The sequence below is a fragment of the Canis lupus genome, chromosome 35 (assembly GCF_048164855.1).
Source record: "Canis lupus baileyi chromosome 35, mCanLup2.hap1, whole genome shotgun sequence".
NCBI lineage: Eukaryota > Metazoa > Chordata > Mammalia > Carnivora > Canidae > Canis > Canis lupus.
This window is the reverse complement of record NC_132872.1, coordinates 4054678-4082410: the sequence shown is the minus strand read 5'-3', so window position 1 is coordinate 4082410 and position 27733 is coordinate 4054678. Positions and strand designations below refer to the sequence as shown.

Sequence of the window (27733 nt, the reverse complement as noted above, 5' to 3'; positions counted from 1 at the left end):
CATAACTAGGCTCTCATTTTGAAGCCACATAAATGTCTATGAGGGATAAAGAAATTGGTTAGCCAGAGTTTGGTGGCAGTTACCCCACATATGGCAGCTGCCATGCAGAGTAAGGACAGGATTATGGCAATGTGTGAGAGGAACCTTGGTCCCAGTGGGGATAGAGTGGAATGGGAGGGAATGTATCAGTAAGGGAAGACTTCTTGGAGGAGGCGGCATGTGAGTTGAGCTTTGAAATTACAGTAGAAGTTACCTAGGCAAAGATGGGGTAGGTATGGGCAGGCACAAAGTCATAGAAGTAAGAGAGGCCAAAGCATAATACAAGATTGAAACAAATAAGACAGTTGAGAGAAAGGCATGGATAACATGCTGTTTTGGCGAGGGGGAGATCAGGGTAGACATCTTGGAAAACCTGAGGGAGAAGATGGCATTTGCATCTGACCCCTTAGCCAGATGACAATGGGTGGTATCCAGGGTGGTTCACTGATATGGCCTGGATGGAAACCAGAGGGATGGTCTGGGTTTCACTTAGCCAGGGACCTGGGGAGGAGTTGAGGGAGCAGTGATTGAGAGGAAGCGGTACTTCCTGAGGCCAGACCTGTAACCCAAGGGGAAGCCCTGGCTTGACAGGTACTCCACACTGCTGTTCAGGTCCCAGAGCAATCCTCAGCTTGAGGCACTAGTATCTTAATCCCAGCCTCCCCCCACCACCCCAGCTAAAGGCATTGAGTCTTCAAATGTGTGAAGTAGGGCTGGGGTAATTATAGCAGCTAAGATAGAGGAAGCAAACCCAAAGGCCAACAAGCAGACAGATCATATGAGTGTGTGAATGAGCTGGAGATGGTTTAAAGAATGGCGAGTTTAAGCCTTCTCCAAAGACACTTGAATTCATTATAAGCAGCCATAGCAGTCATACCTAATAAAACCATTTGGGGGGACTGGGTTTAACAATGTGCTCTTAAATTGTGATTTCTGCCAGAGTTTGATGGCAGTTACCCCACATATGGCAGCTGCCATGCAGAGTAAGGACAGGATTATGGCAATGTGTGAGAGGAACCTTGGTCCTGGTCTGGCAACCAGGAGTGCAAAGTGTCCGCGGTAACGTGCCTGTTCATTGGTTCTTCACCGCCCACCACTGAGACCCTTCACACCCGTATCAATCACACCTGGGACAGCCCTTACAGCATTCACAGCCTCATGGATCAAGAGACAGCTCTGGGGACATCAGATGTGGGCAGGGCCTGGGGGACCCAGAGGTGACCCAGGACTTGCCCACGTATTTTCGATAAGCCTGCCAGGTCAGGTGTCTGATAAGAAGCAGAAACTCCATGGTAATTTGATAGCAATTTAGAAGTAGAAAGGGAAGCCTGGGGAGCAGATCTCCAGCAGGTGCCTGGTTGAGCACAGATTGCTATGTTGGGAAAGGCAGCCACCAGGCCTTTCAGGGAAAGCCTCTCCAGGCCAAGAGAGGAGGAGCTCAGTTTTTGCAAAAAGAACCCAAAAATTGCACTGTGAGGACAGAAATCCTCCCAAGCCTGTGCTTCCAATAAATGACTCCATTTGAGAGAACATGACGATGTATATAGAGAAACCTGCTGCCATTTTTGACAGGCTCCTGTAGCGCGTAGCTGTTGGTGTGCCTGTCGAGCATGGCCCTGACTGGACAGCTGTGTGCTGCCTACTGTGTATTAATGTCTCTCTTAATCTGACTCAGACAAAGTGAGTATCCATTAAACTCCCACAAGCCACAGCTAAGAGACTCTAGGTATTGTCCTTGGAGCACCTGGGGAGCCTCCTGGGTCTCATCCCACACGGATTTTCATCATAATATCTGAAAGGAGTTCCCAAAGTCAGCATTTTTAAACAAGCGTCCTAGGCAATAATGAAAGTCACTAAAGTTTGAGAAGTATTGGCATAAAGTAGTACAAATGCTTTTTTGAGATCGCGCAAGCTTTGCTGCGTGAAAACAGCACCAATGACGGGTAATGAACAAAAGAGTAAATGGTCTAGAACTGAGTACAAGAAATATCTGATCAATCATAAAGTATACGTTTATATCCTGGGCCTGAGGGCTCCTGAGAGTTCATGAGAAGTTTACCGCGTAGTTTGAAGGGGTTGTAAGTTAGCACAGAGGGTGAGAAGCTGGTCGCGGGTGTCCAGGTCTCAAGGCCCAGAGGAGAGACGAGTGAGGCAGGAGGGAGTGAGCAGTGGATGTGTTCCCGCTGTAGAGTAGGGGATGTGGGAGCTGGGGAGGGTTACTCATCCTCCTTTCTCCTCCTCAGCGGATTTAAAGGCCTATTGCTCCAAACTTCACCTTTCTATGCTCCCATCCCTCCATATACAATGCAGTAGTCCCCTGCCCCTGAACATTTAATTTGGGCTAATAAATATCATTTAAAGAATAAATAACGAAAAGGAAGGTTACCTGTTATAGTCCAGGGTAATTTGGCTTACTCAAACTGCTCTCCATCGAGTGATGAGGTAAGTGGGAAGAAAAGAATCATATGGTCTCAAAGTAGCTCTGTACAAAATATTTAATTATAAAGGGTGAAAAAAATAACTCAGAGGATAACATGGCAAACACCCTCTATTTTTTTTTAACTCTATTTATTCATGAGAGAGAGAGAGAGAGGCAGAGACACACACAGAGGGAGAAGCAGGCTCCATGCAGGGAGCCCGATGCGGGACTCGATCTTGGGATTCTGGGATCACGCCCTGAGCTGAAGGCAGACGCTTAACCTGAGCCACCCAGGCGCCCCGGTAGACACCCTCGTAATCAAGTAATCAAAGTTCACTCTCAGTAATGGTTTAGCCAACGTCATGGGCTGCTTGTAAGCAATATCATGTACACCTGAGTGGATACAGTGAGAAAACCCAACATTTCAGTGACAATTCAGCTAATAGATGATCTGGGTCTACCCATGAGAAAATACCAGGCAAAGCACAACTGAAGTACATTCTACAAAGTAGATTATAATCCTCGAAAATACCAAGGTAATCAAAGTCCAGGAAATTGAGGAACTGTCTCAAATTGAGGGAGACTACAAAGATCGGACCCCTGAGCAAACTACATGACCCTTGAAGGGTCCTTCTTAATTAAAAGGGCATTATCAGAACAATTGGTGAAACTGGAATTTGTTCTGGGAGCAGGGAGGCTTGGGGAAGAGATGGGCAGGGGAGGTTCCTGGGGCTTGGGCAGCCAAAGAGCAGTGCGCAGACCCGGGCTGTTTCCAGAGTTGGGAAGACAGGGCCAGGGATGGGAGTGTGCCAAAAGCAACCTCTGATGACTTTGACGTTTCCTGTAATCATCTCAGAGATCAAGTAGGAAGACTGCTTCCCTGCTCCACCCAGTCTCTGCGCTAACGCCCTGAATCTACCCTGACCAATGGGACCAAAGAGGCCTCTTAGCTGCTAAATGCAACAATTCTGATCTCAGTTAGTGACCTACGTCTTTGCAGCATATGACACCGCGTTCCTCCTTGAAACGCCCTCTTCCCCGATCTCTTTGACTTCAGTCTTCTCTTGATTTTCTCTAACTTCTCTGTATTTTTTCCCTCAGACTCATCTACTTTCTTCTCCCATCTCTTAAACATTGGTATTCCCATAAGTCCTATCTTTTGAGTCAAGAAGTGTCTTTTCACCTTACTCATTTTCATTGGGTGCTCACTCACTTTTATGCGTTTCTACCACAGTTCATGAGTGTATCCATTCAGTAAGTATTATTGAGTGCCTACTCTGTGCCGGGCACTAATGATCCCTGAGTCGAAATTTGCAACCCGGATTTCTTTTAATTTCCAGACCACCTATCAAGTTGCCTTCAGAATTTCATGTATGTAGGAAATTCATAGATGTATGTTTTAGGCTGTGTGTCTTGAAATGGGGATTCAAGTGTAAATGATTTATGAAGGGCATCCTCCTCCGAAAAACTTGTAAAGGAGTTGGAGAAGCAGAGGAGGGAAAAGGAAGGACCCAGCAAGGATGTGGTCTCAGATAAAGTCTAGCTGGAGACTGACTGGGAGAATGAGAAGCTTCTGGAGTATGAGTCACACTTCATAGTTATTCCACCTTTCTATCTTGTTATAGAAAGACACTGCTCCCCCCCACCCAACCCCCACCCTTGGTCTCTGGGCTTGTCACTGCCTAGGTGTCTCCTGGAGAAGTGTCACCCATCAATCAAAGGAAAATCTCCAAGTGAAAGTGATTGTAGGGGAAAGGAGAGAAAATGAGTGGGAAATATCAGAGAGGGTGAAAGAACATGAGAGATTCCTAACTCTGGGAAACGAACAAGGGGTAGTGGAAGGGGAGGTGGGCAGGGCTTGGGGTGACTGGGTGATGGACACTGAGGAGGGCACTTGGCAGGATGAGCACTGGGTCTTATGCTATATGTTGGCAAATCTAAGTCCAATAAAAAAAAAATATATATATATATATAAATAAAAGGAAAATCTCCAGAGATGGGCTCAGGTGTGAGCTGCTAGCTGCAACACTTTTAGAGCTCGAGGCTGGGTACAGTGGTCAATAAAGGGGCCCTGGTGGGACATCCACAGCATCTCTTATAGCAGCTGAGACTTACGTGGTAGAGATTATGTGTCCACACCCATAGCAAGTGCTTTACATGCATGAACAAACTTAAGCTTTAAGTCAACCTGCATTGTGGTTATTAGTATTCAGGTTTATTCCTGTTTTACAGGGAGGGGGCTAAGGCATAGAGATTAAATGTAACTTGCCCGAGGTTCCTCATTAAGTGAAGGATGGAGCCAGGATTCAGACCAAGGAAGGCTGGTTCTAGATTCCATGCCCTTATGTGCTACCTCAGTGTATTGAGTCTTAATATGCACCAGGCATTGATTTAGGCACTGGGGATCCAGCAGGGAAACTTGTACAAGAGTCCCTGCCCTCACTGAGGGACTCTGCGCCAAGAGTCCCTTACTTTCCAGTGAGGAAAGATGAACTATAAGTGAATAAATGAAATACATGACTCAGATGGAAATAAGTGCTAAAGAGGAAAGTAAATAAGGGAAGGGCATGCTAGGTGGCAGCCGGAGCTTCGAATAGGGTGGCCCAAGGGAGACTTCATGTAGAAGGCATTTTAGCAAAAATCCAAAGGAGGTGGTTTCTCTGCTTCCACTCTGACCACTCCTTCTGGCTGACCCTGATTGACTCTCCCTCTGCACAGCTGCAGGGCAGTCCTGAATCACCTGTTCATGTTTCCTGAATGATCCCTTTCAGTGGTTCCTCATTGCCCTTAGGATAAATCCGGTGCTCCTGCCGTGGTATGAGAGCATCCTGATTTGAGGTCTGCTTCCATTCCTGCCTCTTCTTGGAAGGCTTGCTTCTACATTGTGATGCCCAGGGCAAGAGTAGTACCAAGGGAAACCCGCATACCCTGTGTGTACATTTTGAAAATTAACAGAGCAAGTGAACAAACTGTTAAATAAAGCATCTACTCTCTACTTCGACAAATACATCTTCATGGTGACTTAGAAGACCAACCTCACATTTAGATTTGTTGGGCTGCTCTGAGTTCTCTGCTAGAGCTTGATGATCCAGGGAGACTGGGCCCTCCCCCATGGTCCGCCTCCCTTCTCTGCCCACTGCCCAGCTCTGTCTTCCTGTGTGCGTGGGGACACCCCAGCTCGCGTATCTGTGTTCTAGCCATATCCCTGTGCTCATACTGTGGTGTTACTTGTCATTGGGGGATTGGACCTGGGAAAGAGGTACATGTGGGCCGAGGAAGTAGGCTAAGGGCTCTTTGGGCATAGAGTTTTAGGTTTTTAGGTAGTAGGAGCTTAGTCTAGAAGGAGAGTGGGAGCAACACAGACTCCATGTGGCAAGTTGCTTTGTTCCCTGGGTGGGAGGGTGTGGAAAAGGAGGGTCAGAACCCAGAACAGGGCTCTCTAAAGCACATTGAGTGGTACCCTCTCATCACTCTCCCCTTACCCATGTGCCAAAACCAAAGTGAATTACTAGAACTTTTCAATATGCCATACTCTCTTGCTTCTGTGATTTTGTGATTTTGCACAGACTGCAGGATGGAGGGCATACACTTGGAATCCTTGTCCTAATTGTTCTCAACTCCTGTGAGCATCCTAACCTAATCCCCCATCACGGACCCTTAACTCCCACCCCCAATCACAGTATGGTATGGTATGATACAATATAGTGACCTGAGCGTGGGCTTTGAAGTCTTGATTTTGATTCTCTGTTTAGCCACTTAGTAGTCATGTGCTTTAGGCAAATTCTGTGCCTCTGTTTTTGTTATTTCTTGTATGGAGATAACCATACCAGGTTTATAAGTTGTTGTGTGGATAAAATGAAATAATGGTTGTCAAGTGCCCAGCCACAGGCCCTGGCATAGAATAAGCTTTGGTAAAAAGTTCTTTCCCTCCCCCAGGCATGCTCCTTACATGAAACCAAACATACAGAGCACCTGGGGAGTTTAGGCTGTTTTCATAGTAAGATGGCAATTAGATTAGCTCTCAGCGCTCAGCCCCTGGGCGTCTGTCCCCATCTCCCAAGCTAGGGAGAATTTCCTAGAGAATATTAATGCCTGATTTCTACTTTGGGTTTTCAGGGATTATTAGTTAATAGTGTGTAGGCTGCTACCGATCGCCACATTTAGATACTGGGATAGTCACACTCCAGCTCTTGGTGGCAACACTATTCGTCGTTAGGGATGGAGATTTCTCCTGTCAGCATAATTACAGTAGCAGCAGTGGGGCCTGAGGAGCAGGTAAACAAGGTAAACAAGCTGGTCATCTTGCAGGAAAGACAAGACCCAAGGTTACTTTGCAGTGCCTGACGTAGAGGGCATGCGACAAATCTGAGTCAAGCCAAGTTAAGAACAATGAGAGAAGCCAGTAAACTCCAATAGAAAAATGGATAAAAGTCACAGAGAAATACTTATGGGCCAATAAGCTATAGCTAGTAGTCAAAGAAATGCAAATTTAAATGTAATGCAATATTTTTCTTAGAAAATGGGCAGGGATTTTTAAAATTCAGTGGCCAGGGCTGATGAGGCTACAACGGGGGGAGGGGGGACAACTGTCACACACGGCTAGTGGATATGGAAGTTGGTATGCCTTTCTGTAAAGAAATTATGAGAACAATTATGGTATAGGTTTAAGATGGACTCTGTGTCATTAAATGCAATAGTTTTGAAGGCATTTTAGGTATGAGAAAAAATTCTATGTTGCAGTAAAAAATAGAACACTATGCGGCATGAAAATTACGTGCACAAAAAAGACTGGAAAGAAACAAGAGTATTATAACTCCTTACCATTAGCAGCTCTCATGTAGATCTTTGAATATTTTAACTTTTCTATAATTAGCAGGTGTTTCTCTTAAAATGGGAAGGGAATTCCATAAATTAAGAAAAAGTCATGTTGCTTTCAGATGATAGGGCAGAGAAAATTATTTATGGAAGACTCTGGCCGTTTGTCCATTCAGTAAGAGTCAAAGAAGAAGAGGCAACTCCTTTCCTTTGGAATGCAGGATCTGAGGAGGAACTCCTCTCATGTTGAGTGTAGTCTTTTGTATCAACAATAAAAAATGGAAAGAGGCTCCTTGCTTGGGAAATTTTCTGTCTAACTGGGAGGCCCAAGGACTGCCTTATGCTTGAGACAGTCGTACAATCACGGGAGCTGTGGTCTCTTCAAGAGTCTGTGACATTCTCATCACTGGTTGAGATTTGGGAACGAAGCCTAAAAAGGGGCTTTGTTTCCTTTTGCGGACCAAATCCTCCAAATGTGGCCTTACCTCCAGTAGCTAGAAGTGATTGATATGTGGTGGTACGCATCTGTGGGTCATGCAACATGCACAGTGGTTTAAGCAAGTGCTATGTGGAAATTAAAACATCTGAAGGTAATAGTACACCATATTTATATAAAAATGTGAATTAACCAAAATCTATTTTTTTTTAAGATTTCATTTATTTATTCATGAGACATAGAGAGAGAGAGAGAGAGAGAGAGAGAGAGAGTCAGAGACCCAGGCAGAGGGAGAAGCAGGCTCCATGCAGGGAGCCTGATGTGGGACTCGATCCGGGGTCTCCAGGATCAGGCCCTGGGCTGAAGGCGGCGCTAAACCGCTGAGCCACCCGGGCTGCCCCCAAAATCTATTTTGAGTCATAAAATAGATACATGGGTTAAATAAACCAAGAAGGATCGAAGGAAAGACCCCTAACTACCAAAACAGAGAATTTCTTCCAGATTGACATAACTATTTTGACCTTCATTTTTTTCCCCTTTCATTTCTTAGGAGTTACAGGTAAAATCCAAATTGACATGTTATAACCATTTTGACCTTCGTGGTTTTTTTTTTTTCTTTCATTTCTTAGGAGTTACAGCTTAAATAAATTTTGCTACTTAAGAAGTTGTATGGCAACATCTTGATTCACTTAGCCTAATTACTTTTCAGGTTTTCAAGATGGTCACTGTCACTTCATCTGGCCTTGATTTCAAGAGTAGTTTTTCCTCTCTTAGCTTCCTGAAACATGCCTTTTTACACCCTGACTGGTGTAATGGAAGTACATGAGAAAACTGGATGACATCCACGTCCCAAGCAGTCTCACCCTTGGCCATCTGAGAGCAAATAGCATGACTCAGAAACCTGATTTTTTTTAAAAAAATTGACATATATCTTGAACTACAAGTTACACATTTTAAATACAGTGGTGGCAAATACAGGTTAATGCTTCGTGCACCGTCACTAATCAATTGATAGAAGCAGCCCAGAGCCTTTTATGGAAAAAGATTTTTTGGACCAGTTTGGGTTCAGTGGTAAAGCATACCAGTGTCTGCCATTGACGTGGGCACAGGGATGGATAGAACTCATACCAAGGACTTTCCATCTCAGCTTTACGGGCAAGAGGGTCCTTGTCTTTAGAGAGATTGTATTCAACTGAGGAAAACATGATTCGTGCCAGGAGCAAGGAAAGGAGTCAAAAATTAAAAAGAAAAACACAATTATGAACACCTGAATAACATCCCAACAAGCGCAGTTGACCATAGGGAAGGCTAAGTTCCTTGCTAAGTGCTGGGAGAAACCAGAATGCCCTTAGTCAGTTGGGGTTAACCCTAGAAAGGTTTTCGGAGGCGGTGCATTTTGAGTCGGATCGGATTGGAAGGCAGCCAGGAGGCCCGGTGTGAGGTTGAAGGGGTGGCCCAGGTGAAAAGGAAGGCAGGTTTCCACCCAGAGTGACCAAAGTCTCAGCCACCCAGAGTGACCATGCCTGACCTCTGACCTCCCCGCAGTGAGGACGTGTGCAAACGTGGCTTCACCGTCATCATCGACATGCGGGGCTCTAAGTGGGACCTCATCAAGCCCCTCCTCAAGACGCTGCAGGAAGCCTTTCCAGCTGAGATCCATGTGGCCCTCATCATCAAACCTGACAACTTCTGGCAGAAACAGAAGACCAACTTCGGCAGCTCCAAATTCATCTTCGAGGTGAGCCAGACCTCTGAGCACCACCCTCTCCCTTCCCCTTGTGCTACCCGCGCTTCTCCCTCCTGCTCCTCCGGCCCCCCAATGACAGGCAGCATGGCAGGGGCTGATGTTTCAGGGTTCCTTGGTGCTGTGGCCTCCCCAGTCAGTCTGGGAAGGAGGAAGAGGCTCAAGAGGTCCTCTCCAACCTTCAGCCAGCCTGCAGAAACCGCTCCCCCTGGCTGATGTGCGGCTCCTGCCCGCGGGTGCTTGCTCTCCCTCTCACCCTTTCCGAGGCAGGCCGTGGTCTTATCCCCCCACCCCACCCCCCTCCCGGGCCTGCCCCCTGCCCGCCCGGCGCCAGCGAGGCCCCCTCTCTGTGTCTGCCCCCCTAGACGAGCATGGTGTCCGTGGAGGGCCTCACGAAGCTGGTGGACCCCTCGCAGCTGACCGAGGAGTTCGACGGCTCCCTGGACTACAACCACGAGGCATGGATCGAGCTGCGGCTGTCCCTGGAGGAGTTCTTCAACAGCGCCGTGCACCTGCTGTCCCGCCTCGAGGACCTGCAGGAGATGCTGGCGCGGAAGGAGTTCCCCGTGGACGTGGAAGGCTCGCGGCGGCTCATCGACGAGCACACGCAGCTCAAGAAGAAGGTGCTGAAGGCCCCCGTGGAGGAGCTGGACCGGGAGGGGCAGCGGTTGCTCCAGTGTATCCGCTGCAGCGACGGCTTCTCGGGGCGCAACTGCATCCCGGGCAGCGCCGACTTCCAGAGCCTCGTGCCCAAGATCACCAGCCTCCTGGACAAGCTGCACTCCACCCGGCAGCACCTGCACCAGATGTGGCACGTGCGCAAGCTCAAGCTGGACCAGTGCTTCCAGCTGCGGCTTTTCGAGCAGGACGCCGAGAAGGTAGGAGGGGACACGGCCAGTGGGGAGGGGGGCGCCCAGCTTTTTTTAGGGAAACCTATAGAGGTTGCAAGCTTTAAAACATGTGCCCACTGGGGGCACCTGGGTGGCTCCGTCGGTTCAGTATCCCACTCTTGATTTCAGCTCGGGTTGTGATCTCGGGGTGGTGGGATCCAGCCCCCTGTGGGGCTCTGTTTGGATCCTGTTGAGGTTCTCTCTCTCGCTCTGCTCCTCCCCTACCCCGCTCCTGCTGGTTGGCTCTACTTAAAAAAAAAAAAAAAGTGCCTACTGATTTAGGTTGATTTATTTTATTTTTATTTTTTTTTACTTATTTTAATCATATCTTTAGTCATTGGTCACTGACTTTAAAGCTGTCCTTATGTAGTGTTTACTATTGCCAGGTACTGTCGTAAGCACCACACGTGAATTAGCTCACTGTAATCATCTCAAGAGTCTTATGAAGTAAGTGGATTATCATTATCCCATTTTACAAATGGAGAAACTGGGAAGGTACAGAACTTGGCCAGTCTGCGAAGTGCCATGTGGCTGCAGAGACCACACTTTTATACTGTTGGACACTGCCCCAGTCAGGATGTGCTACAAAAATACTAATACTCTTATCAGTCACAAGAACAGGACTTGGTGATTATTGTCCTGCAGTCTCCTTTGCTTTCACTTTCACAGGCGGCATCTTATTTAATCTGTGCGGCCCTTTGATCCTTTGAGGTGGGTGGTGGTGTCTCTGCTGACATGCAGGGGAATGGGCTGCTCTTTGATCTTGGGGCTATTATGGCAGACGTGTCCTATGAATCCCGCTTTCTTGCGTTTGAAGTTCAGGGCTCTTCCTTCCATACCACTTCTTTCTAGAGGTTTTTCCTCAGCGGCTGAGTACGTTCTCAAGCAAGACCCTTTTTTTTTGCAGCAGGGAATCTTCAAAGCTTTCCCCTTATCAGGGCACATATGAGAAAGTGAAAAAGAAAAATATATGGTGCCTCTTTGCCAAAGACACAAAGTATCTTCTCTAGATTCTCTGCAAAGCTAAAGAAGAGAGTTTTACTATCATATGCACTTTAATAAGAGTGAAATGAGTTTTCCTCCTATCAGTTTTCTGGGGAGAACTTATCTATAAATGCACAATCCTACTCTTAGGTATAGCATGACATCTTGGTAACCGGTGAGTTTTACAGACAGTGTCTGACATACTGGTTTTCTGTCTTTTAAGAGCTTGTATTGAAAATGTCTCTAGGTATTTGGAAGTAATGAAATCAGGCTACAAAACTATATATAATTATGACCCCAATTTGTGTGAGAGTGTCAACACGGGTATAAATGGGAAAAAACTCACCATAACTCTACTAGTTTGGATTTCAAGGGCCCAAGCTTACGGTCGATTTTAATTTCTCTCTGTATTTTCTGTGCTTTCTAATCTTTTATGGTTCATAATCAGATGAAAATCGATGTATGTGATTTTTAAAGGATGCATAGATGCTTTCTGCAAAAGATCTTTTGAACATCATGTAAGCCAGTTTGCACATGCAGAGGAGTTTCTTGCACAACCTTGGGGATTGTGAGGTTCCCTTGCAGCTTTCTTATGGGCTCCTTGCCCAGTGGCTGGGCAGTCTAGGTCCAGCCCTGGCCTGCCCCACGCTGGGGGGGTGGGGGGGACTATAGAATCCCTGTCATTGCTCACCAAATGATGAGAGACACCAGGTCAGAAGCCAGCTGCTCTGTGAAGCCAGAGACAGGTACTTTGGCTCCTGTGACCAATATTGGAAAGGTGTGGATGTCTCCTTTTTTTTTTTTTTTTTTTTTTCAATTCATGAGAGACCGAGAGAAAGAGGCAGGCTCCATCCATGCAGGGAGCCTGACGCGGGACTCAATCCTAGGACCCCAGGATCATGCGCCGGCTGAAGGCGGCAGCTAAACCGCTGAGCCCCCCAGGGATCCCCCTGGACATCTCCTTTTTACTTGCAGTCTCTTCTGCTCTGGGACGGGGGATCTGCTTTGCAGTCTGGCCTGGGCACCTGTTTCGGTGAGCCAGAGTTAGAAGGGAAGGCGGGGGACTCAGGTCTGCCTACAAGTGTTTTGTGTGAGACATTTCACTGCATCCCTGAATTTCAAGGATATGAGAAGCCTTTGTAGGGCACAGATAACACCTGCCTCAAAAACAAAACACCTGGGCAGCCCAGGTGGCTCAGCGGTTTAGCACCGCCTTCAGCCCAGGGCGTGATCCTGGACACCTGGGATCGAGTCCCGCGTTGGGCTCCCTGCATGGGGTCTGTTTCTTTCTTTCTTTCTTTTTCTTTTTTTTTTTTTAAAGAATTTATTTATTTATTCATGAGAGACACACACACAGAGGGGGAGGGGGGGAAGAGACACAGGCAGAGGGAGAAGCAGGCCCCATGCAGGGAGCCCGACGTGGGACTCGATCCCAGATCTCCAGGATCACGCCCTGGGCTGAAGGTGGTGCTAAACCACTGAGCCCCCCGGGCTTCCCCGGGCCTGTTTCTCCCTCTGCCTGTGTCTCTGCCTTTTTCTCTCTCTGTGTCTCTCATGTATAAATAAATAAAATATTAAAAAAAAAAACCCACCACCTTAGCCTCAGAAATCCCCAGGTAGGGAAGGCTGACCTTCTAGAGTGAGCCAAGCACCAGCCCACCAAGCAGTAACTTCTGCCGCACATATATGTCCTCAATTCATGCTCACAAGATTCTTATGGTATATTATTGGTCCTGCTTCCCAGTCGAGGAAAGCTCAGAATGGATGGTGACAAGAACTGGGAGCTCAGAGAGGTGCGGGGCTCGCCGAGATCCCACTGTGGGTTAGACACAGCCAGTATTGGGTCTCTGAAGCCCACCCACGCTCCGAGTCAATAGCCCCGCTAGCCTGCTGCCCCCAGGCAGACCTCTGACCGCTGCCTCTTGGCCCTGCGCGCCCTGGCCCGCACCCTGGTGACTCTGGGGACAGTCTCACATCCCACCTTCTGATGCCCACTGGACAGCGGGGGCTCTTAGCCTTTCCATGCCATGGACCGTGCTCAGAATAACATTTGTAAAAATATATATATATATATATATATATATATATATATATATATATATATATATATATATATATAAAATAACATTTGTGAATGTACAAAATAACATCTAGGCTTGGAAGATAATTCTTGAAATGCCGTTATTCCATTTTTAAAAATCACAATAACTTTTATACTTGTTTGGGAACATGTTAAATCACAAGCTCTGTTTGAAGTCTTCTAACTACCATGAGTTTGATGGAGTGAGGAACCTAAATGACAATTCAGGGCAACAACCTGATGTCTCTGAAAACGTGTGTGCTTCTGTTGGCATCGGAGGCACAGCTATTGCTAACCCTAATGTGGTTCGCTGCCTGCGTTCCTAATCGAAAGGAATGCTGTCTTTCAGTGAGAGGTCGGTGAAAATCAAGCTGTGGCTTTGCCCCCACCCAAGTACACAGTCCCTCGGTTCTATGCAGGACTCTAAGTTTTGGGTCCGTGTCCCCCGGTGGGTTCATAGCATAAAAGAAGTATGTGTAGTGTGTGGCATGCGTGTGATATGTTTGGTGTGTGTAGAGGAGGAGGGAAGGGAATATAAAAAAATGAAACAAGGGCAGCAAAGGGGTGATGGGAAGAGGGCAGCCCAGGAATATTTTGATATTGAGTCAGTGACGAACATGTGGCTCAGGCTTGACCCAGCTGCCACAGAAAATGTGCTGGGTGTAGGGCAGGAGAGAAAAACAGTCCTTCTATGTCGTTTCCAGATCAATTTAAAAGATCTGTGCAGAACCGAGTACCTCGGCCCTTGACTTATTTGGTGTTTCTGAAAAGGGATGAGGAGGGTGGCTGTGTGGGGTGAGGGTTATGTGGGTGCATCCCTGTTTATTTTTGTTTGTTTGTTTTTTGTTTTTGTGTTTTGTGTTTTTTTTTTTTTGCATCCCCGTTTAAACAAGGGTGTGAGGACATAGTTACGGCATGAGCCACGTCTTAGCCCCCTTTCTTCTGGGAGGCTTGTTGGAGGCCTGCGATTCCAGATCTGGGGAACTCTTAGGAAACTGAGTTGTCACCCAGCTACTATTTTTGTGAAAGGGTGAGTGCAGCGTGTCCCTGATGGCCCTGTAGGGTGACAGCTTGTTTGCCAGGGCTTGAATAACAGGTGCTGCTCCCCATTTACCAGCTGGCCTTAGGGGAGTGAAGCCACCTCTCACCACCTTCCCCTGACCTCTGAGATGACCCTTCCTCATCTTGGGGAAAGGGAGGGGAGGAAGGAGGAGCCATTTTCCTTGCCAATTCAACATTTAGAGAGGAGGGACTCTGTTCCACAGATAATTCACAAGGCAGGCCACCCGTTCATTTAATAAACTGCTGAGCAGCTGTCATGAGCCCAAAACAAGGCACTTAGATAAAGCTGAGTAGGCTGGAGTTTCTGTCCTGGTATAGCAAGCTGTCGCAAGCTCCCAGTTATTATTCCTTCTGTCCGCCGTGTGCACCCCCTGCCCTAGGCACAGCCTCCCTGATTGGGGGGTTTTTAGAGAAGAGAGATCTGCACATCAGGAACGATAGGAGCACCTTGATGAGCAATCTGTGGGAGGACTGGGCTACTCAGAGGTGATTCAGGGAGCACACAGTGCATCTTGTTGGAAGATGAGCGGCGCGGCCTTGTGCTGTGCTCTCCAGTCTCTAACTAATGGGCCTGTCTTCCACAGTGCTCAGGGACCTCCGACAGGGCGCTCCTCCTTCGCCAGGTGCACTGATGGCTCTCTCTGCAGACCTGGCTCACAGCTGCAGGGGCCCCCAGGGGATGGAAGGGTCTACCCTGCAATCACTTCCCCTTGCCAGGCCGAAGGCAGGCCCCTTCCCCTGTAGGGGGTGGTTTGCTGTAGTAAGGTCACTAGGTACACTTGTTCCTTGTCCTCTCGCTGCTCGGAGGAGGATCCTCGTAGCCCCCCACCCCACCCCACCTTTCCTGGATGCCTAGGGCACGTCTTCCAGGATGTCAGAACTAGAAAAGACCTTGGAATCAGAAAGTGCCTCCCACACCCCGGGAGGAACCCAGCCGTGTCACACTGATGACAGCCATGGTGACCCCGTGATGCCCACCAACATGCCGAGGCCCATGACATGCATCGGAAAACCCCGAAGCCGCCGCACCATCTGCCTTCCAGTCTGCAGAAGGCCCAGTCCTCCAGGCTTTGCAGGAAAGAAGCATCCTGAAGGGCTCTAGCCTGTCACTGACCACTTACCTGATACAGAAACCTTCCTCCGCTCTGCTTCTGATTACATACTGATGTCTACGCAGGAGGCCTATGTGCTAGTTTTGCCCAAAGCCCTTCCAGAGAGAAGTATATTCCCACTTGCATGTGGGAGCAGTCCCCCCAAAGGGACAAGGCTCCTCTGCCGGGCTTCCAGTGTTAGAACCATGCTCGGGATGGGCTTCTGCAGCACAGTGGTTGTTTTCTGTGTAAAGCTGTGCTTGGAACGTGCTCCGGACCAGACCTTTAGCACCCCGGTCAGGAGGGCATTGAGGTGCCCACCTCCTCTTTGACCAACTCATGTGCTCACATGACCCTCACGGTTGCTTTGAGGAGACCAGCCTCACCATGCTGCCTGTGGCAAAGCCCCCTCTGGAGAACCGAATTCTAAATGTCTTCCTGCCTATTTATTCTCGCATGCTGAAATTCTGTTCACACCTGGGGGTGCCATATCTGGGCTGAAACAGAGCTGAGTGGGGATTCAGATTTGTTCTGAGGTGCCACTCTGCCAGTGGGGAGACCTTAGGTGCGTCTGGCCTCTCTGGTCTCTGATGATGTTCCCGGCCAAAGAAGGATGATGAATTTGTTCATAAACAGTACTCTCTCTTTGTGAAAATGTCTTTCAATGGGAGGAGCAGTGTGGCAGGGCGTGTGTGTGGTCATGGCAGTGGTGGTGGTGGTAGAGACGAGGCTTGTCAGGGGACATCTCAGAACCTCCAGGTTGAGGGGCACCTCGGTGGCTCAGTCAGTTAAGCGTCTGCCTTCAGGTCAGGTTGTGATCTTGGGGTCCTGGGATGGAGCCCCGAATAGGGCTCTCTGCTCAGTGGGGAGTCTGCTTTGCCCTTTTCTGCCACTCATGTTCTCTCTCAAATGAATAAATAAAATCTTAAAAAAAAAAAAAAAAAAAGAATCTCCACATTGATAAAGTTTGGTAAAGACCCCATCTACCCCAGCCGAATGTGCCTTGCATTTCTCCTCCTCGCACCCTTGCTCTATTAATGATATCCAAGCCTCTTTATTGCTCAAAAATTCTGTAATAATTTTTGGCCTTTTCCTGTTCATTCTCCCCTGTATATCTACAGTAGGCTTTTTGCTCTTTGGGGTTGTCATCTTGGCTGGTGATGGAATATGTGTTTTTCTCAGCAAATAGAGCCATCATCTCTTGAACTCTGGTCTTGCTAGGGAAAAAAAGGGGTGAGGGGGCAGCCTGAGCTGCTGCCCAACTGCCCAGGCTCATTCGGAGAATTGAACAGGGTGATAGGTGGTGCGTAGAGGTGCTGGTCCTGGGCTTCCCTTCCTTCCCCCTCCTCTTCAGTCCCTGGGGGCCTGCCGAGACCATGCAGAGCATCATCAGTGCTATCTTCCCAATGGGCTTGCTCTAGATAGTTTTCGATGATCCCTAAATGAAATAAAATCAAGAATTGAGTTTTGGGAGAAGTCAGCAATCAGGATGTAGGTTCACAGGGGTCCCCAGAGATCACTAGGCTGTGTGATACTCTTGGCTGAGACCCAGAGAGGAGCACCTAGATCAAAAGGGGGCCATATCTGTTGGGCGCAGGCTGGGGGAGCTGCCACAGGAGAGGTCTCTAGGAACACAGTCTATCCTTGAAGCAGCCATAGAGGAAAGTAATCCCTCCCCGTGCACCTTCTTCATCTGAGACACTTGTCACCTTCTGCTTTGCTTCATAGCTAAGGGTATATTTGTCTTGCAAAGTTTGTCCTGCAAACTTTGGGCCAGAAACACATCCAACAGTCCATCCAAGAAACACATCTATGCATTTTGATTTTCTTGGAGGTCCTTGCAACCAAAATAATGGGACCTTCATGTCGCCATGAGAAAGTATTTGTGGGGCCCACTGGGTGAAAGGCATCATGGCAGGCCGCCGGGCACTGTGCTAAGGGTTACGTGCTTATTGTGTTTCGCTGTGTGTATGTCCTGTTAACCACATTAGCCATTCAGGACGTCCCCAGGATGCCCTGTCCCTGGGCAAAGTATCCACTGCTGTTTCCTGCCCTCCCTCTCCTTCCAAGGTATAAACAGTTCTGATCATTCCCCAGGGCCCAGAGTAAAACTCCTGCCTGGAGTGATGAGACCTGTAGGGCCACTTGTGGAGGAATTCTTCTGCCTCTCCGTCCCACCAGAAGCTGGCCCACTGCTGCTCCTCTTTACCTCTCTTCCAGCCCCACACTCTGCAAGCCAGCAGTGAGCCTGACTCCACATTCATTTGTCAAACTGAAGTGCCATTGTAGCAATTAAAATACAGAAGATTTTTTTTTTTTTTGGATGTCAGTTTTTAAAGTGTTCTCACACCCCTGACCTTAGAGGTTTTGTGGTCCAGCCCTTCCTTTGATATAGAAAACTTTGACCCAGAGTGGAGACCCACCCAGAGTCCTCCAGTTGATATAGAAAACTTTGACCCAGAGTGGAGACCCACCCAGAGTCCTCCAATTGGTGGTTCATCATTTGGTCTCCTATCTGCTTTATGTGTCAGGCCAGGCAGGTGTAAATACAGGCATCATGTCATAGATGGGAGAGCTGAGACTTGGTGAGGTTGGGAAGTGTGCCTGGGAGAGAGTTGGGGGGCAAGGAAGGTGAGCCCTCTGCCCTGAGGCTAGAGTTCCACCCTCTCCTCAGAGAAATACACACACACACACACACACACACACACACACACACACACTGACCTTGCCTTGCAGAAGAAGGGGCACACAGGTCAGCCAGCAACCTAGGAGGTGGCCAGACGGGCTCAGGAGGAATGGAGCGTGGGGGTCCTCACCACTGCTGTGGAGAAAGGGCAAGCCCTGGACAGGCCTCCAGGGTGCATGCTGACTAGTCTCTGCAGTTCAGTCACCTGAGCCCTTCTTGCTGGGAGGGTGGCTTCAAAGAGCTGCAAACTTGGGGCAGCCAGAGGGCAAGGTCTTTACTGGGTGTTTTGTAATTTCCTGCTTTTTTTTTTTTTTTTTTTTTTTAAGAGAAACGCTTCAGTGCCCTCTTGTTCTTGCCCTCTCCCTCTCTCCTACTGGGGCCTAAACCACCCCCCCCCCCACCCCCGACTGGGCTCAGGGCAAGGAAGTGTGTCTGCATCCCGCCCTGACACAGGACACGGTGTCCTGTATTATTTCCAGCCTGCTGGTCCTGGGAATCTCTACTTACTTTTTCTCATTTCCTCCCCTTGAACATTAGAAACATTAGATTCCAAAAATAATCCAAGTCACAGTGTTCTGCAAGCTGCATGTGCAAGTGTTCTCTCCCAAAGCTGTTTTTCTCCTCCTTCCATCCTTTCTCCTTCTCCTGCATTTTCAGTCCCACTGTATTTGGAGGTCACAGGCGTGCAGGAGGCCTGTGGACGTGGAGGGCAGATCAGAGGCAGGCCTGGGAGGAACTCTTGGCAGGGAGCTGGGGCGGGGAGAGAGGGGGGCTTAGATCCCTCCCAGGTCTCCCAGGGGGCTGCAGAGGAGCCAGGCAGGACAGCCGTGTGTGAATTGCCTGCAGAAGTGGCCTCTACTTATGAATGGACCCTACAGAGCTGTGGGCCCCATAGCGACCCCTTAGAACTGAGATCGTGGACGCTATGTTAACAGTGTTTCCAGAATCCAGGTTGTCACACTGATTCTGTCTGCGGCGATTTAGGTGAGCTGGAAAGAGAGGGTCCTGATCAGAGACAGACGTTGTGTGCGGCACAGGGAAGGAACCGAGGAACCTTCATTGGTTCACCAATTTGCCAGCAGTCATTGAGTGTCCGCTGTGTGCAGGTCCTCTGCTAGGTGCTGGGGCCCCTGTCTCCCACTCAAGCCCTGGAGAAGGGGAGTCATGTAGAGAAGTGGAGGGAAAAGCAGGTTCAGCAGTGATGTGATTCCTGACAACCTTGTAAGGAGAGGACGGCACGGAAGTAGTGCCCACTCTGGTCTTAGAGCCCGGTTAGATATCTGGGCCTTTGTTGCTTACTGGGCAGGAGTTCAGGTCGGGGGTGCCTAGTGTGTATTGGGGAGATAGTGGGAGGTGGCCCAGGAAGAAAGGTAACGTGTCAGCTCTGGCCCAGTGGGGGAGGTGGAGGGAATGTCTTAAGTACCACTTTTGAAAAACAAAAAGACATTCAGGTACAAGTTTTTAAGTGGAAAAACACATCGAGTCTCTACAGTAGGAACCTTTTTCAAAGCATTTTACTTTGCAGAACACACCTTCTCCCCTCCCTTCACCTTCTCTCCTACACCTCTGCTCCCCTCTCCTTCCTTTCTCATTTGTGGCTTTTCTCCTCTGTGTGCTTGCACCCCCTCCAGCCTGCTCTCACCCCACTCTTTTTGCTTCCGATTCTCTCTGAACCTGTTGTTTCTCTTCCCTTTGATGGTCCTGCTGCCTACTTTGGGTGGAGCTGAGGGAGAGCTCCCTGTGATTCAGGCCTCTCTCGAGGGCAGAGAGGGCAAAGGCCAGCAGACCCAGCAACTGCTTCTGGAAAAAAGCACTGGCTTTGCAACCAGAGATCAGGTTAGAATTCCACCTTAGCCCCTTGTGAGCATTCGGGCTCCCAGCGGCCAGTGTATCCTCTGGGAGCAGTCTCTTTATCAGTAAAATGTAGATTTTAATAAATGCCTTAGGATTGGAATGGATTAAAGAAAACATGTATACAGAATCTAACATGCCCTGGATCCAGGAGGTGCCCAATAGATGGTGGGTTTGTGGAGGCTAGACTCAAGGTGAGCCGGGTAGATAGATGGGATCAGTGGTAGAAGAGTGCTGGGGCCTGGGGCGGGAGGGCACAGGGCACAGCCTCATCCACAGCAAGGATGCCGGCCAACAGTGGGCAGCGTGCGGCAGCAGAGTGTGTAGCTGTGGCAGCTGCCTGGTGCCTGGAGAACCCAGGAAGAGCTCTTGAGAAGGAGCTTTCCTGGGATCAGTTTTTCAAATATGAAAAAGGATGGGGACGGATCTGGAGCTTGATCTCTTGATCCCACTTGATCCCTCTTGATCCCACTTCCACAGATAAGAAAAAGATTTTATGTGTGTAGGTGCACTTGCTTCTTATAGTACAAGTTAGCCAGCCTCAAACTCCAAGGTACGTGCATCCAGAGAATTATGTTCACTCATTCAAGTGGCGTGAGGCACTGCCTCATATGTGAGTAGAAGAGGATGTCTTTTCACATGAGTGCATACGCAGACTTTGCTAGTACGGAAATGCTGAGTGGACAGGTTTCTGGTACTCAGAGTTGGGTGTGCCCAGGTCAGGGATATTGATGCAAAAAGCCCCAAAGTCCCAAGGCTTTCTCTGAGGTCATTCCCAAGTAGAGCCAAAGCTTTACCATCTTAGAGAGTCAGAAAACTCATGGTAAAATATGCAAAGGAGCATTAATTCCCTTGGAGGAAACCTGCCTCTACTGGTTCTTCCTGCCATGTTTCCCAGTCCATTTTTTTCATTCATTCATTCATTCATTCATTCATTCAAGACACAGAGAGAGAGAGAGACAGAGACAGAGACACAGGCAGAAGGAGAAGCAGGCTCCACGCAGGGAGCCCGATGTAGGACTCGATCCCGGGTCTCCAGGATCATGCCCTGAGCCGAAGGCAGACACTCAACCACTGAGCCACCCAGGTGTCCCTCCCAGTCCATTTTCACCAAGAAACTCCACTGTCTCACTCTTCAGCTCACCTCCAGTCCTTCTCAGAGAGCCTTTTCCAGGACAAGAGTGGCCCTGCTGGGGAGCTGGTTACTGTTATGATGAGAAGAAGATACGCCCTCTCTTGGTACAGAGAAAAAAAGGGAAGTTTGGTGTCCTCTATGCAGATCCCACCTGAGAGTGGTGCTTGTCTTGTCCTGGGAGGTTTTCCTGGGAAGCTGACCCTTGTCATGAGGCATCAGGAAGAGGTGAGAACTAGAAGGGCTGAGAATGGGGAGAGAGACCGGAGTTGGGCGCTCGGGCCCCATCTTCAGGACATCCTCCTCTGTGCTTTGCACAGGCCCACCTTCTCATGCCTTTGTTGATTCCAACCTCCCTCCCACTCTGCCTACAGACACCCTACCCTAGCTGGAGGTCCGCTCAAATACTACTTCACCCTCTTCCCTCGTAGAGGTGGTCTTTCTCTCCTCTGGGCATCTTCCTGTAAGCCTCATCAATCCCCCTTGGACTGGACTATTCCAACTCATCTTGGATTATAATTTTGCACTCGGAGGTCTCATGCCCTCAAATATATTGCAGACTCCTGGAGGTCAGGCCCGGTGTAATGCCTTAGGTTTCACAGAGGCACACAGTTGGTGCCAAATAAAGAGTGGACTGTGCCACAGTCCGGACTCACCAGGCTGCTGGATGGAGCAGAACTGTGAGCGCTTTGAGCCGACCCAAGAGCACCACCTACTGCTGAGTGGTTTCAAGGGACTCCATTCCAGGGCTGTCCCTTAAAAACCAGGGTTTGAGCAACTTCCGCCTAGCAATGCACAGAGAGATTGGGAGGCAGGACCCCGAGTTCTGGTCCTTTCACACTAATCCAAGCGAGAGCAGATAAGGTGGCAGAGCGAGTGGAAGGAGAGGGGCACAGACACTGGGGGAAGTGGGACCAGGTGACTGATCAAATGCTGGGGAGGAAAGGGAGATAAGGGAACCAGGAGGCCTTCACAACAGTAGGATTGGGGGCGTGGGAGGGAGGTGGTGGTGGAACGAAATCCCAGAAACCTTTTGGGAGGAGGATGGGTGACTAAATTAAATGTAAATGTAAATTTCTTTGAAGGCACAGAACCGTGAGAGCAGTGGTGATCAAGGCGACTAAGAGCATTATATTCCATGAGTGGTCCTGGGATCCCATTTCTGCCCCCCTTACAGGGACAACAGGCACTCTCTGAATGCAACTCTGGAATTCTCTGCAGTCCTCTGAATCAGACTGCTGGAGAAGTGGAGGGTTTTGAGGAGTGCTTGGGCTCTTCTCCTGAGCACCTGTGGGGGGCGGCTCGGCCAGGTGGGGTCTGGAAGCAGAAAGCGTGACCAGCGTCTCTTCCTGGATGTGCCTGGCCTGGCTCCCTGGCCGCCCCTCGCCTCCCCCAGGGCCCCAGCTGAAGCTGTGGAAGAGTGTAGAAGGGAAAAGGGGGAGTGCCGGCTTTCTCCCTCAGCTGGAGCTCAAGCCCACCCAGCACACCCCGCAGCTCCAGCCCCACAGACTTCCCCTTCCCCCAGAGAGGCACCCCTGGAGGGAGGGCCACCTCCGCTTTAGCCCATGTGGAATTTTCCCCCAGATGTGCAAGTGATTGGCACAGCCGATTTTAGGATGCGTGGGAGGACTGGATGAGAACATCCAGCAGACGCTCCATTTTTGCAGTAACAATAATAGTTACCATTTACTGGGTGCATCCTGTATGCCAGGAACAAGCATTAGCTCATCTAAATTAACTTGCCAAGGGCCAGATCTCAGTTTATGCCTAAATTTAGCTTTGGGATAAAGTTGGGCACTATTTTCTCAGCTTGGATTAAATAGAGTTTGACCTCTTCAATTCTACATTTTGGGAAGTAAGTGAAGCACATTTTCTCACTCCATTGCGGAGAATGTTTTATCAGCATCTGTGGTTCAGATGGAAGGAATTTGGCCACTCGGAGTCAATATCCCGGGGGCTGCCTGCGCTGACTCCTGGCTCGGTTGGTCCTGTTTCTTGTCTGCTTGACTTGCTGGCTCCTGGAGGACCGTTTCTTCCCCGGAGGGAGGGTACTGTGCATATTGCCAGTACTGCAGAGAATTCGGTTCATCCAGGCAGACAGACTGGAAATGAAACCTACGAAAACCCCTTATTTAAAGTTTGAAAACATTTATATTATTAGTGGGCTTGGTGAGGCTTTTCATTCCCTCGCTTAGCACAAGGAAGGCAACGGACAGCAGCCTTCTGAGGCCTAACGTGAGCCTGTACTTCTCCAGGCAGAGCTGAGCTCCGGCTCACTTTCAAGGGCAGTGTGTGATTTGAGCATGAAGTTTTGCACCCTGGGTTTCTCTAATCAGAAAGCAACTACTTTTGGTGCCTGCTAGCTTATCCTGTCTAAACCCAGGGGTAGTAGAAAGGGACTAGCATGCATTCAGTATCTGTGATGTGTCTGCACTGTGCTGGGCACCTGTCATATGTTCTTTATTTCCTCCCTCATATTTATCTTCTTTGACCCAGACGTCGAAAGGTTTATAAGAATAAGGAGTAAGGGGGGAAGGAAGGAAGGGTGGGTGCCGAGAACCCCCCGTTGGTGAGAAGTCTATAATGGGCTAGTTGATTTTGTTCTGTGATATCAGACCTGGCTCAGACTCCTCTTTGCAATGAAGTAAATCACTGTCTGTCTAGGGCCTCAGTGTAGACACCCAGTCAGGGTTAAAAACACATCTGACCATATTACTGCCCTGCAGTGGTTCTCCATTGCATACTTAACCAAGAGCAGTTCCTCTGCCTTTCCACCTTTGCTTTTTCTGTGACCCGGCCCCTCCCTTCTCTTTTATCATCCTTTCTCAGTACCTCTCACTTGGTGCTCTAGAGCTCTGGGTACTTCCTCTCTAGTCCATATTTCAAGCCTCCAGGCCTTTGCTCAAGTGATGTCATCTCAGTAAGATGCTCTTCCCATCTCCATCTTCACCTAGCCAAATCCTACTGTCTTTCAAGTGTTGTTCAGCTGTTGCCACCTTCTGGAGGCCACTTCGTGCTTTCCCATGCCTCGACCTCTGCCAAGTAGGATCAAGTGCTCCTCTGCTGTCAGTTCACGGTATACACTTTTCATAGTAGTTTTCACACTTAAAATTGACAGAATATTGATTACATTTGTCCCCCTCACTAGACTCTGACCTTGATCTTTTATCATTAGTCTCTAATCCAATGTCTGGAATACAGTGGGTACTCATTATGTGAATAAAATATTGTAATAAGCTGCATGAGCAGTGACTATATCGGGATGCTTTTGGCCACAAGAAACAGAAAACTGGACTCCGTTTCAGTGTTCCATCTTTTAATAATTTTGTCCCTTTCCTTCTTAATTCTCTTTAAGATGTTAATCATCATTGTCTTGAAAGTGTTAGCTGCTAATTCATAGCCTGGTCATCTCTGGGTCTATTTTTATTGACTTTTAGTTTTTGATTATCAATCACTTTTCTCTGCATCTTCATATGGCTGATAATTTGTATACTGGATATTGCAGATGATGCATTGCAGAGACTCCAGATTAGGTTACCTTCCTCCAAACTTTCAGTTTTGTTCTGGAATGCAGCTAAATTACCAGCAGATCTTGGGACGCCTAGGTGGCTCAGAGGTTGAGTGTCTGCCTTTCGCTCTGGGCATGATCCCGGGATCCTGGGATCAAGTCCTACATTGGGTTCCTTGCAAAGAGCCTGCTTCTCCCTCTGCCTATGTCTCTGCCTCTCTCTCTCTGTCTCTGTGTCTCTCACAAATAAATAAAATGTTCAAAAAAATTAAAAATAACTAGCAGATCTTGAACCTACTGAGCTTGTTTTAGGCTTTGTTATGACAGATTTACTTCCATCTTTTAATTAATCCTAGAGTATAGCCCTAATTCTTAGAATATAGTTCTTACTCCTGTATCTTGGTCTTTCTGGGGACCCAGTTTAGTGCCCAGAATGTTCACCAAAGTCTCTTCACACTGTTTGTATTAGAGTTTCCAACATTTCCCGAGCACTGGATAGCCTAAAATTTCTGCTCACCTCTCAGTATCCTCCATTTCCCACAGCTATTCTCTGCTAGACTTTCTGGATCCTCACCTTGCACAGCTTAGGATTGGGTCAAAGACCTGAAGGAAATTTTAATGAAGATTTTTAGGGCTCCTTCTCTTAGCTCCCTCTTCCCTAATATGCTATTACTGAAATTCCTTACCTTACCAGCTTTGAACTCTAAACTCTTGTTTTTTTATACCCAGTTTTTTATACCCAGAAAGAGAGCTGCTCTCTGCTCAACTATTTATCTACTCCACAGAGGGCTTACATTGTGTGCTTCTCTTCCCTCATGGATGATTGGTCTATTTTGGTTACTGACCTGTGCTTTTAAATAGTTTATAGATGGTAGGGCTGAGTCTGATATCAGCTACCCTATCACGGACAGACCATAAGTCTCCACATGAACCATTTAAATAAAAATGCAAGTGTATCAGAATCACCTAGAAAGCTCCCTCTAAATCAGAATCTTAGGTGTGAAGCATAGGAAGCTTTATTTTTTACAAAAACATTTCAGATAGTTCTGAATTAAGACTAGATTTGTGAACTCTTGCAGTAGACACTGGAGCAGTAAGTTTGGAGGAAAAAGAAATCAGTATGGGCCCAGTTGGTCAAAGAAGGCATTACGAGGAAATGACTTTAATTGCATTTTGAAAGATGGGAGCAATTTGGATATTTGGGTGTGTAACATTTCACAGGGGGAAAGATGTGAGCACGAATATGGAGGTGGCAATGAGCACAGTGTGATGTATTTGCATGGTGGCGAATAGCGTATGACTGGAAAGGATGCTTGATTTAGGACAGTGGTATAAAATAATAGGGGAAGGCGGATTTGGACCAAAGAGAGAGGGGGAGTGCCTTGAATGCTAGAACAAGAAGACTGGATTTTGTTTGCATTGTGGATGACAACAGCAGTGCTTTGTGTGTGTGTGTGTGTGTCTGTGTGCGTGTGTGTGCAAGCATGTGAGTGTGCACATGCATGCATGTTTTGACTGGGGGAATGCCATGGTGAAAGCAGCATATTAGAACAGTGAACCTAGTGGGGGAGTATATAGCTTCGTATAAGGGAGTAACTGGAGTCTGGGGAGACCAGTATGGAAGTGATTGCAGTAATATAGGCAAGAGGGACCAGGGGCTGAGTAGCAGCAGGAATGGAAAATAGAGGGGATATTTCAATTATTTGAGGGAAAGAAGAACAAATGGGGTCTGGGGAATGTGGTGAAGATGTGGGAAGTCAGAAGAAGGTAGAAGTTTCCATAGAAAAGACACAGTAGTGGGAGATACAGTCAAACATCAAGGGGATGGGATCCCTGGGTGGCTCAGCAGTTTAGAGCCTACCTTTGGCCCAGGGCATGATCCTGGAGTCCCGGGATCGAGTCCCATGTCGGGCTCCCTGCATGGAGCCTGCTACTCCCTCTGCCTGTGTCTCTGCCTCTCTCACTCTCTCTCTCTCTCTCTCTCTCTCTCTCTCTCTGTCTCTCATGAATAAATAAATAAAATCTTTAAAAAAAAATCTCAATAATTAAAAAAAATAAAACATGGACTTGGGTGTCATGCAGACCTAGATTTGAGTCTTCAGTATGCCATTTGAGTTTTCATTGTGTGACTCTGGCCAAGTTGTTTATCTGTTTCTGTAACTACAAAAAGGTGGTGATGATGGCATCTACTAGCTCCCACAGGTGAAGACTGAAAAGATGCTATGAAGCTTTTTGTGCAGAGCCAGGCACACAGTTAGTATTGTTACTTACCTGGGAAGTCATGCGAAGAGGGAACCCTGGAACAGAGGAAATTGTATGGGATGTAGGTTCAGATGGACACTAGGTTCTAAATTCATCCCCATCACTTACAAGCTGTGGGATCTTTTGCAGTTTGCCTCAACTCTTCAAACTGAGTTTCCAGCATGTTGAAGATGGATTGAACAATGCTTTCCTTTCTAGCATTATTATAAGGACTACATGAGGTCATCCATCTAAGTACGTGGTGTAGTACCTCAAGTACAACGTGGCACATGAAATGGAGAACACTACTCGTGTTGTTGAAATCCTGAGCCTGGATGGAGTTTCAGGTGGACAGAGCCTGGTGAATAAGAGGCAGAAGACTGAGGCCCAAGTCTTGAGGCCATTGCAGTAAGGATGTGAGGCACGTGAAGGGAGGTCACGAAAGGGCAGCGAGATGAGTGGGAGGCAAGTTTGGATAGATCAGCATAGGACTGGACAACTAGTCTGCTTTCAAAATGAGAGTGTTTCTATTACTGTTGTTGTGCAGAGACGTGAGGTCTCCGGGAGTGTGCGAGTGTGGAAGTGATGGTGCTCCTCGGAGAATTTCAGGTCATGGCGCGGTGGGTGGGTCGGGGGAGGCCCATAGAAGCAAGAGGGCTAGCGTAGATATGTCTGTAGGCCATGGCCTGCTCCTGAAAATGACCTGGTGCCGGGGCCAGAGAAAGGGAATTTCCGAAAGATCCCTATCAGATTGT

General features: G+C 48.2%; 1 protein-coding gene across 24 annotated transcripts in view; it reads left to right on the top strand.

Annotated features, from left to right (window-relative positions):
• The window catches only part of KALRN (kalirin RhoGEF kinase), a 657335-nt gene that overhangs the window by 215972 nt on the left and 413630 nt on the right, over positions 1 to 27733 (top strand). For all 24 annotated transcript variants that reach the window (XM_072811625.1, XM_072811621.1, XM_072811628.1 and 21 more), the window contains exons 4-5: positions 9255 to 9447; positions 9819 to 10331. In XM_072811625.1, the coding sequence (XP_072667726.1) occupies positions 9255 to 9447; positions 9819 to 10331 (706 nt within the window). The remainder of the gene's footprint in view (positions 1 to 9254; positions 9448 to 9818; positions 10332 to 27733) is intronic.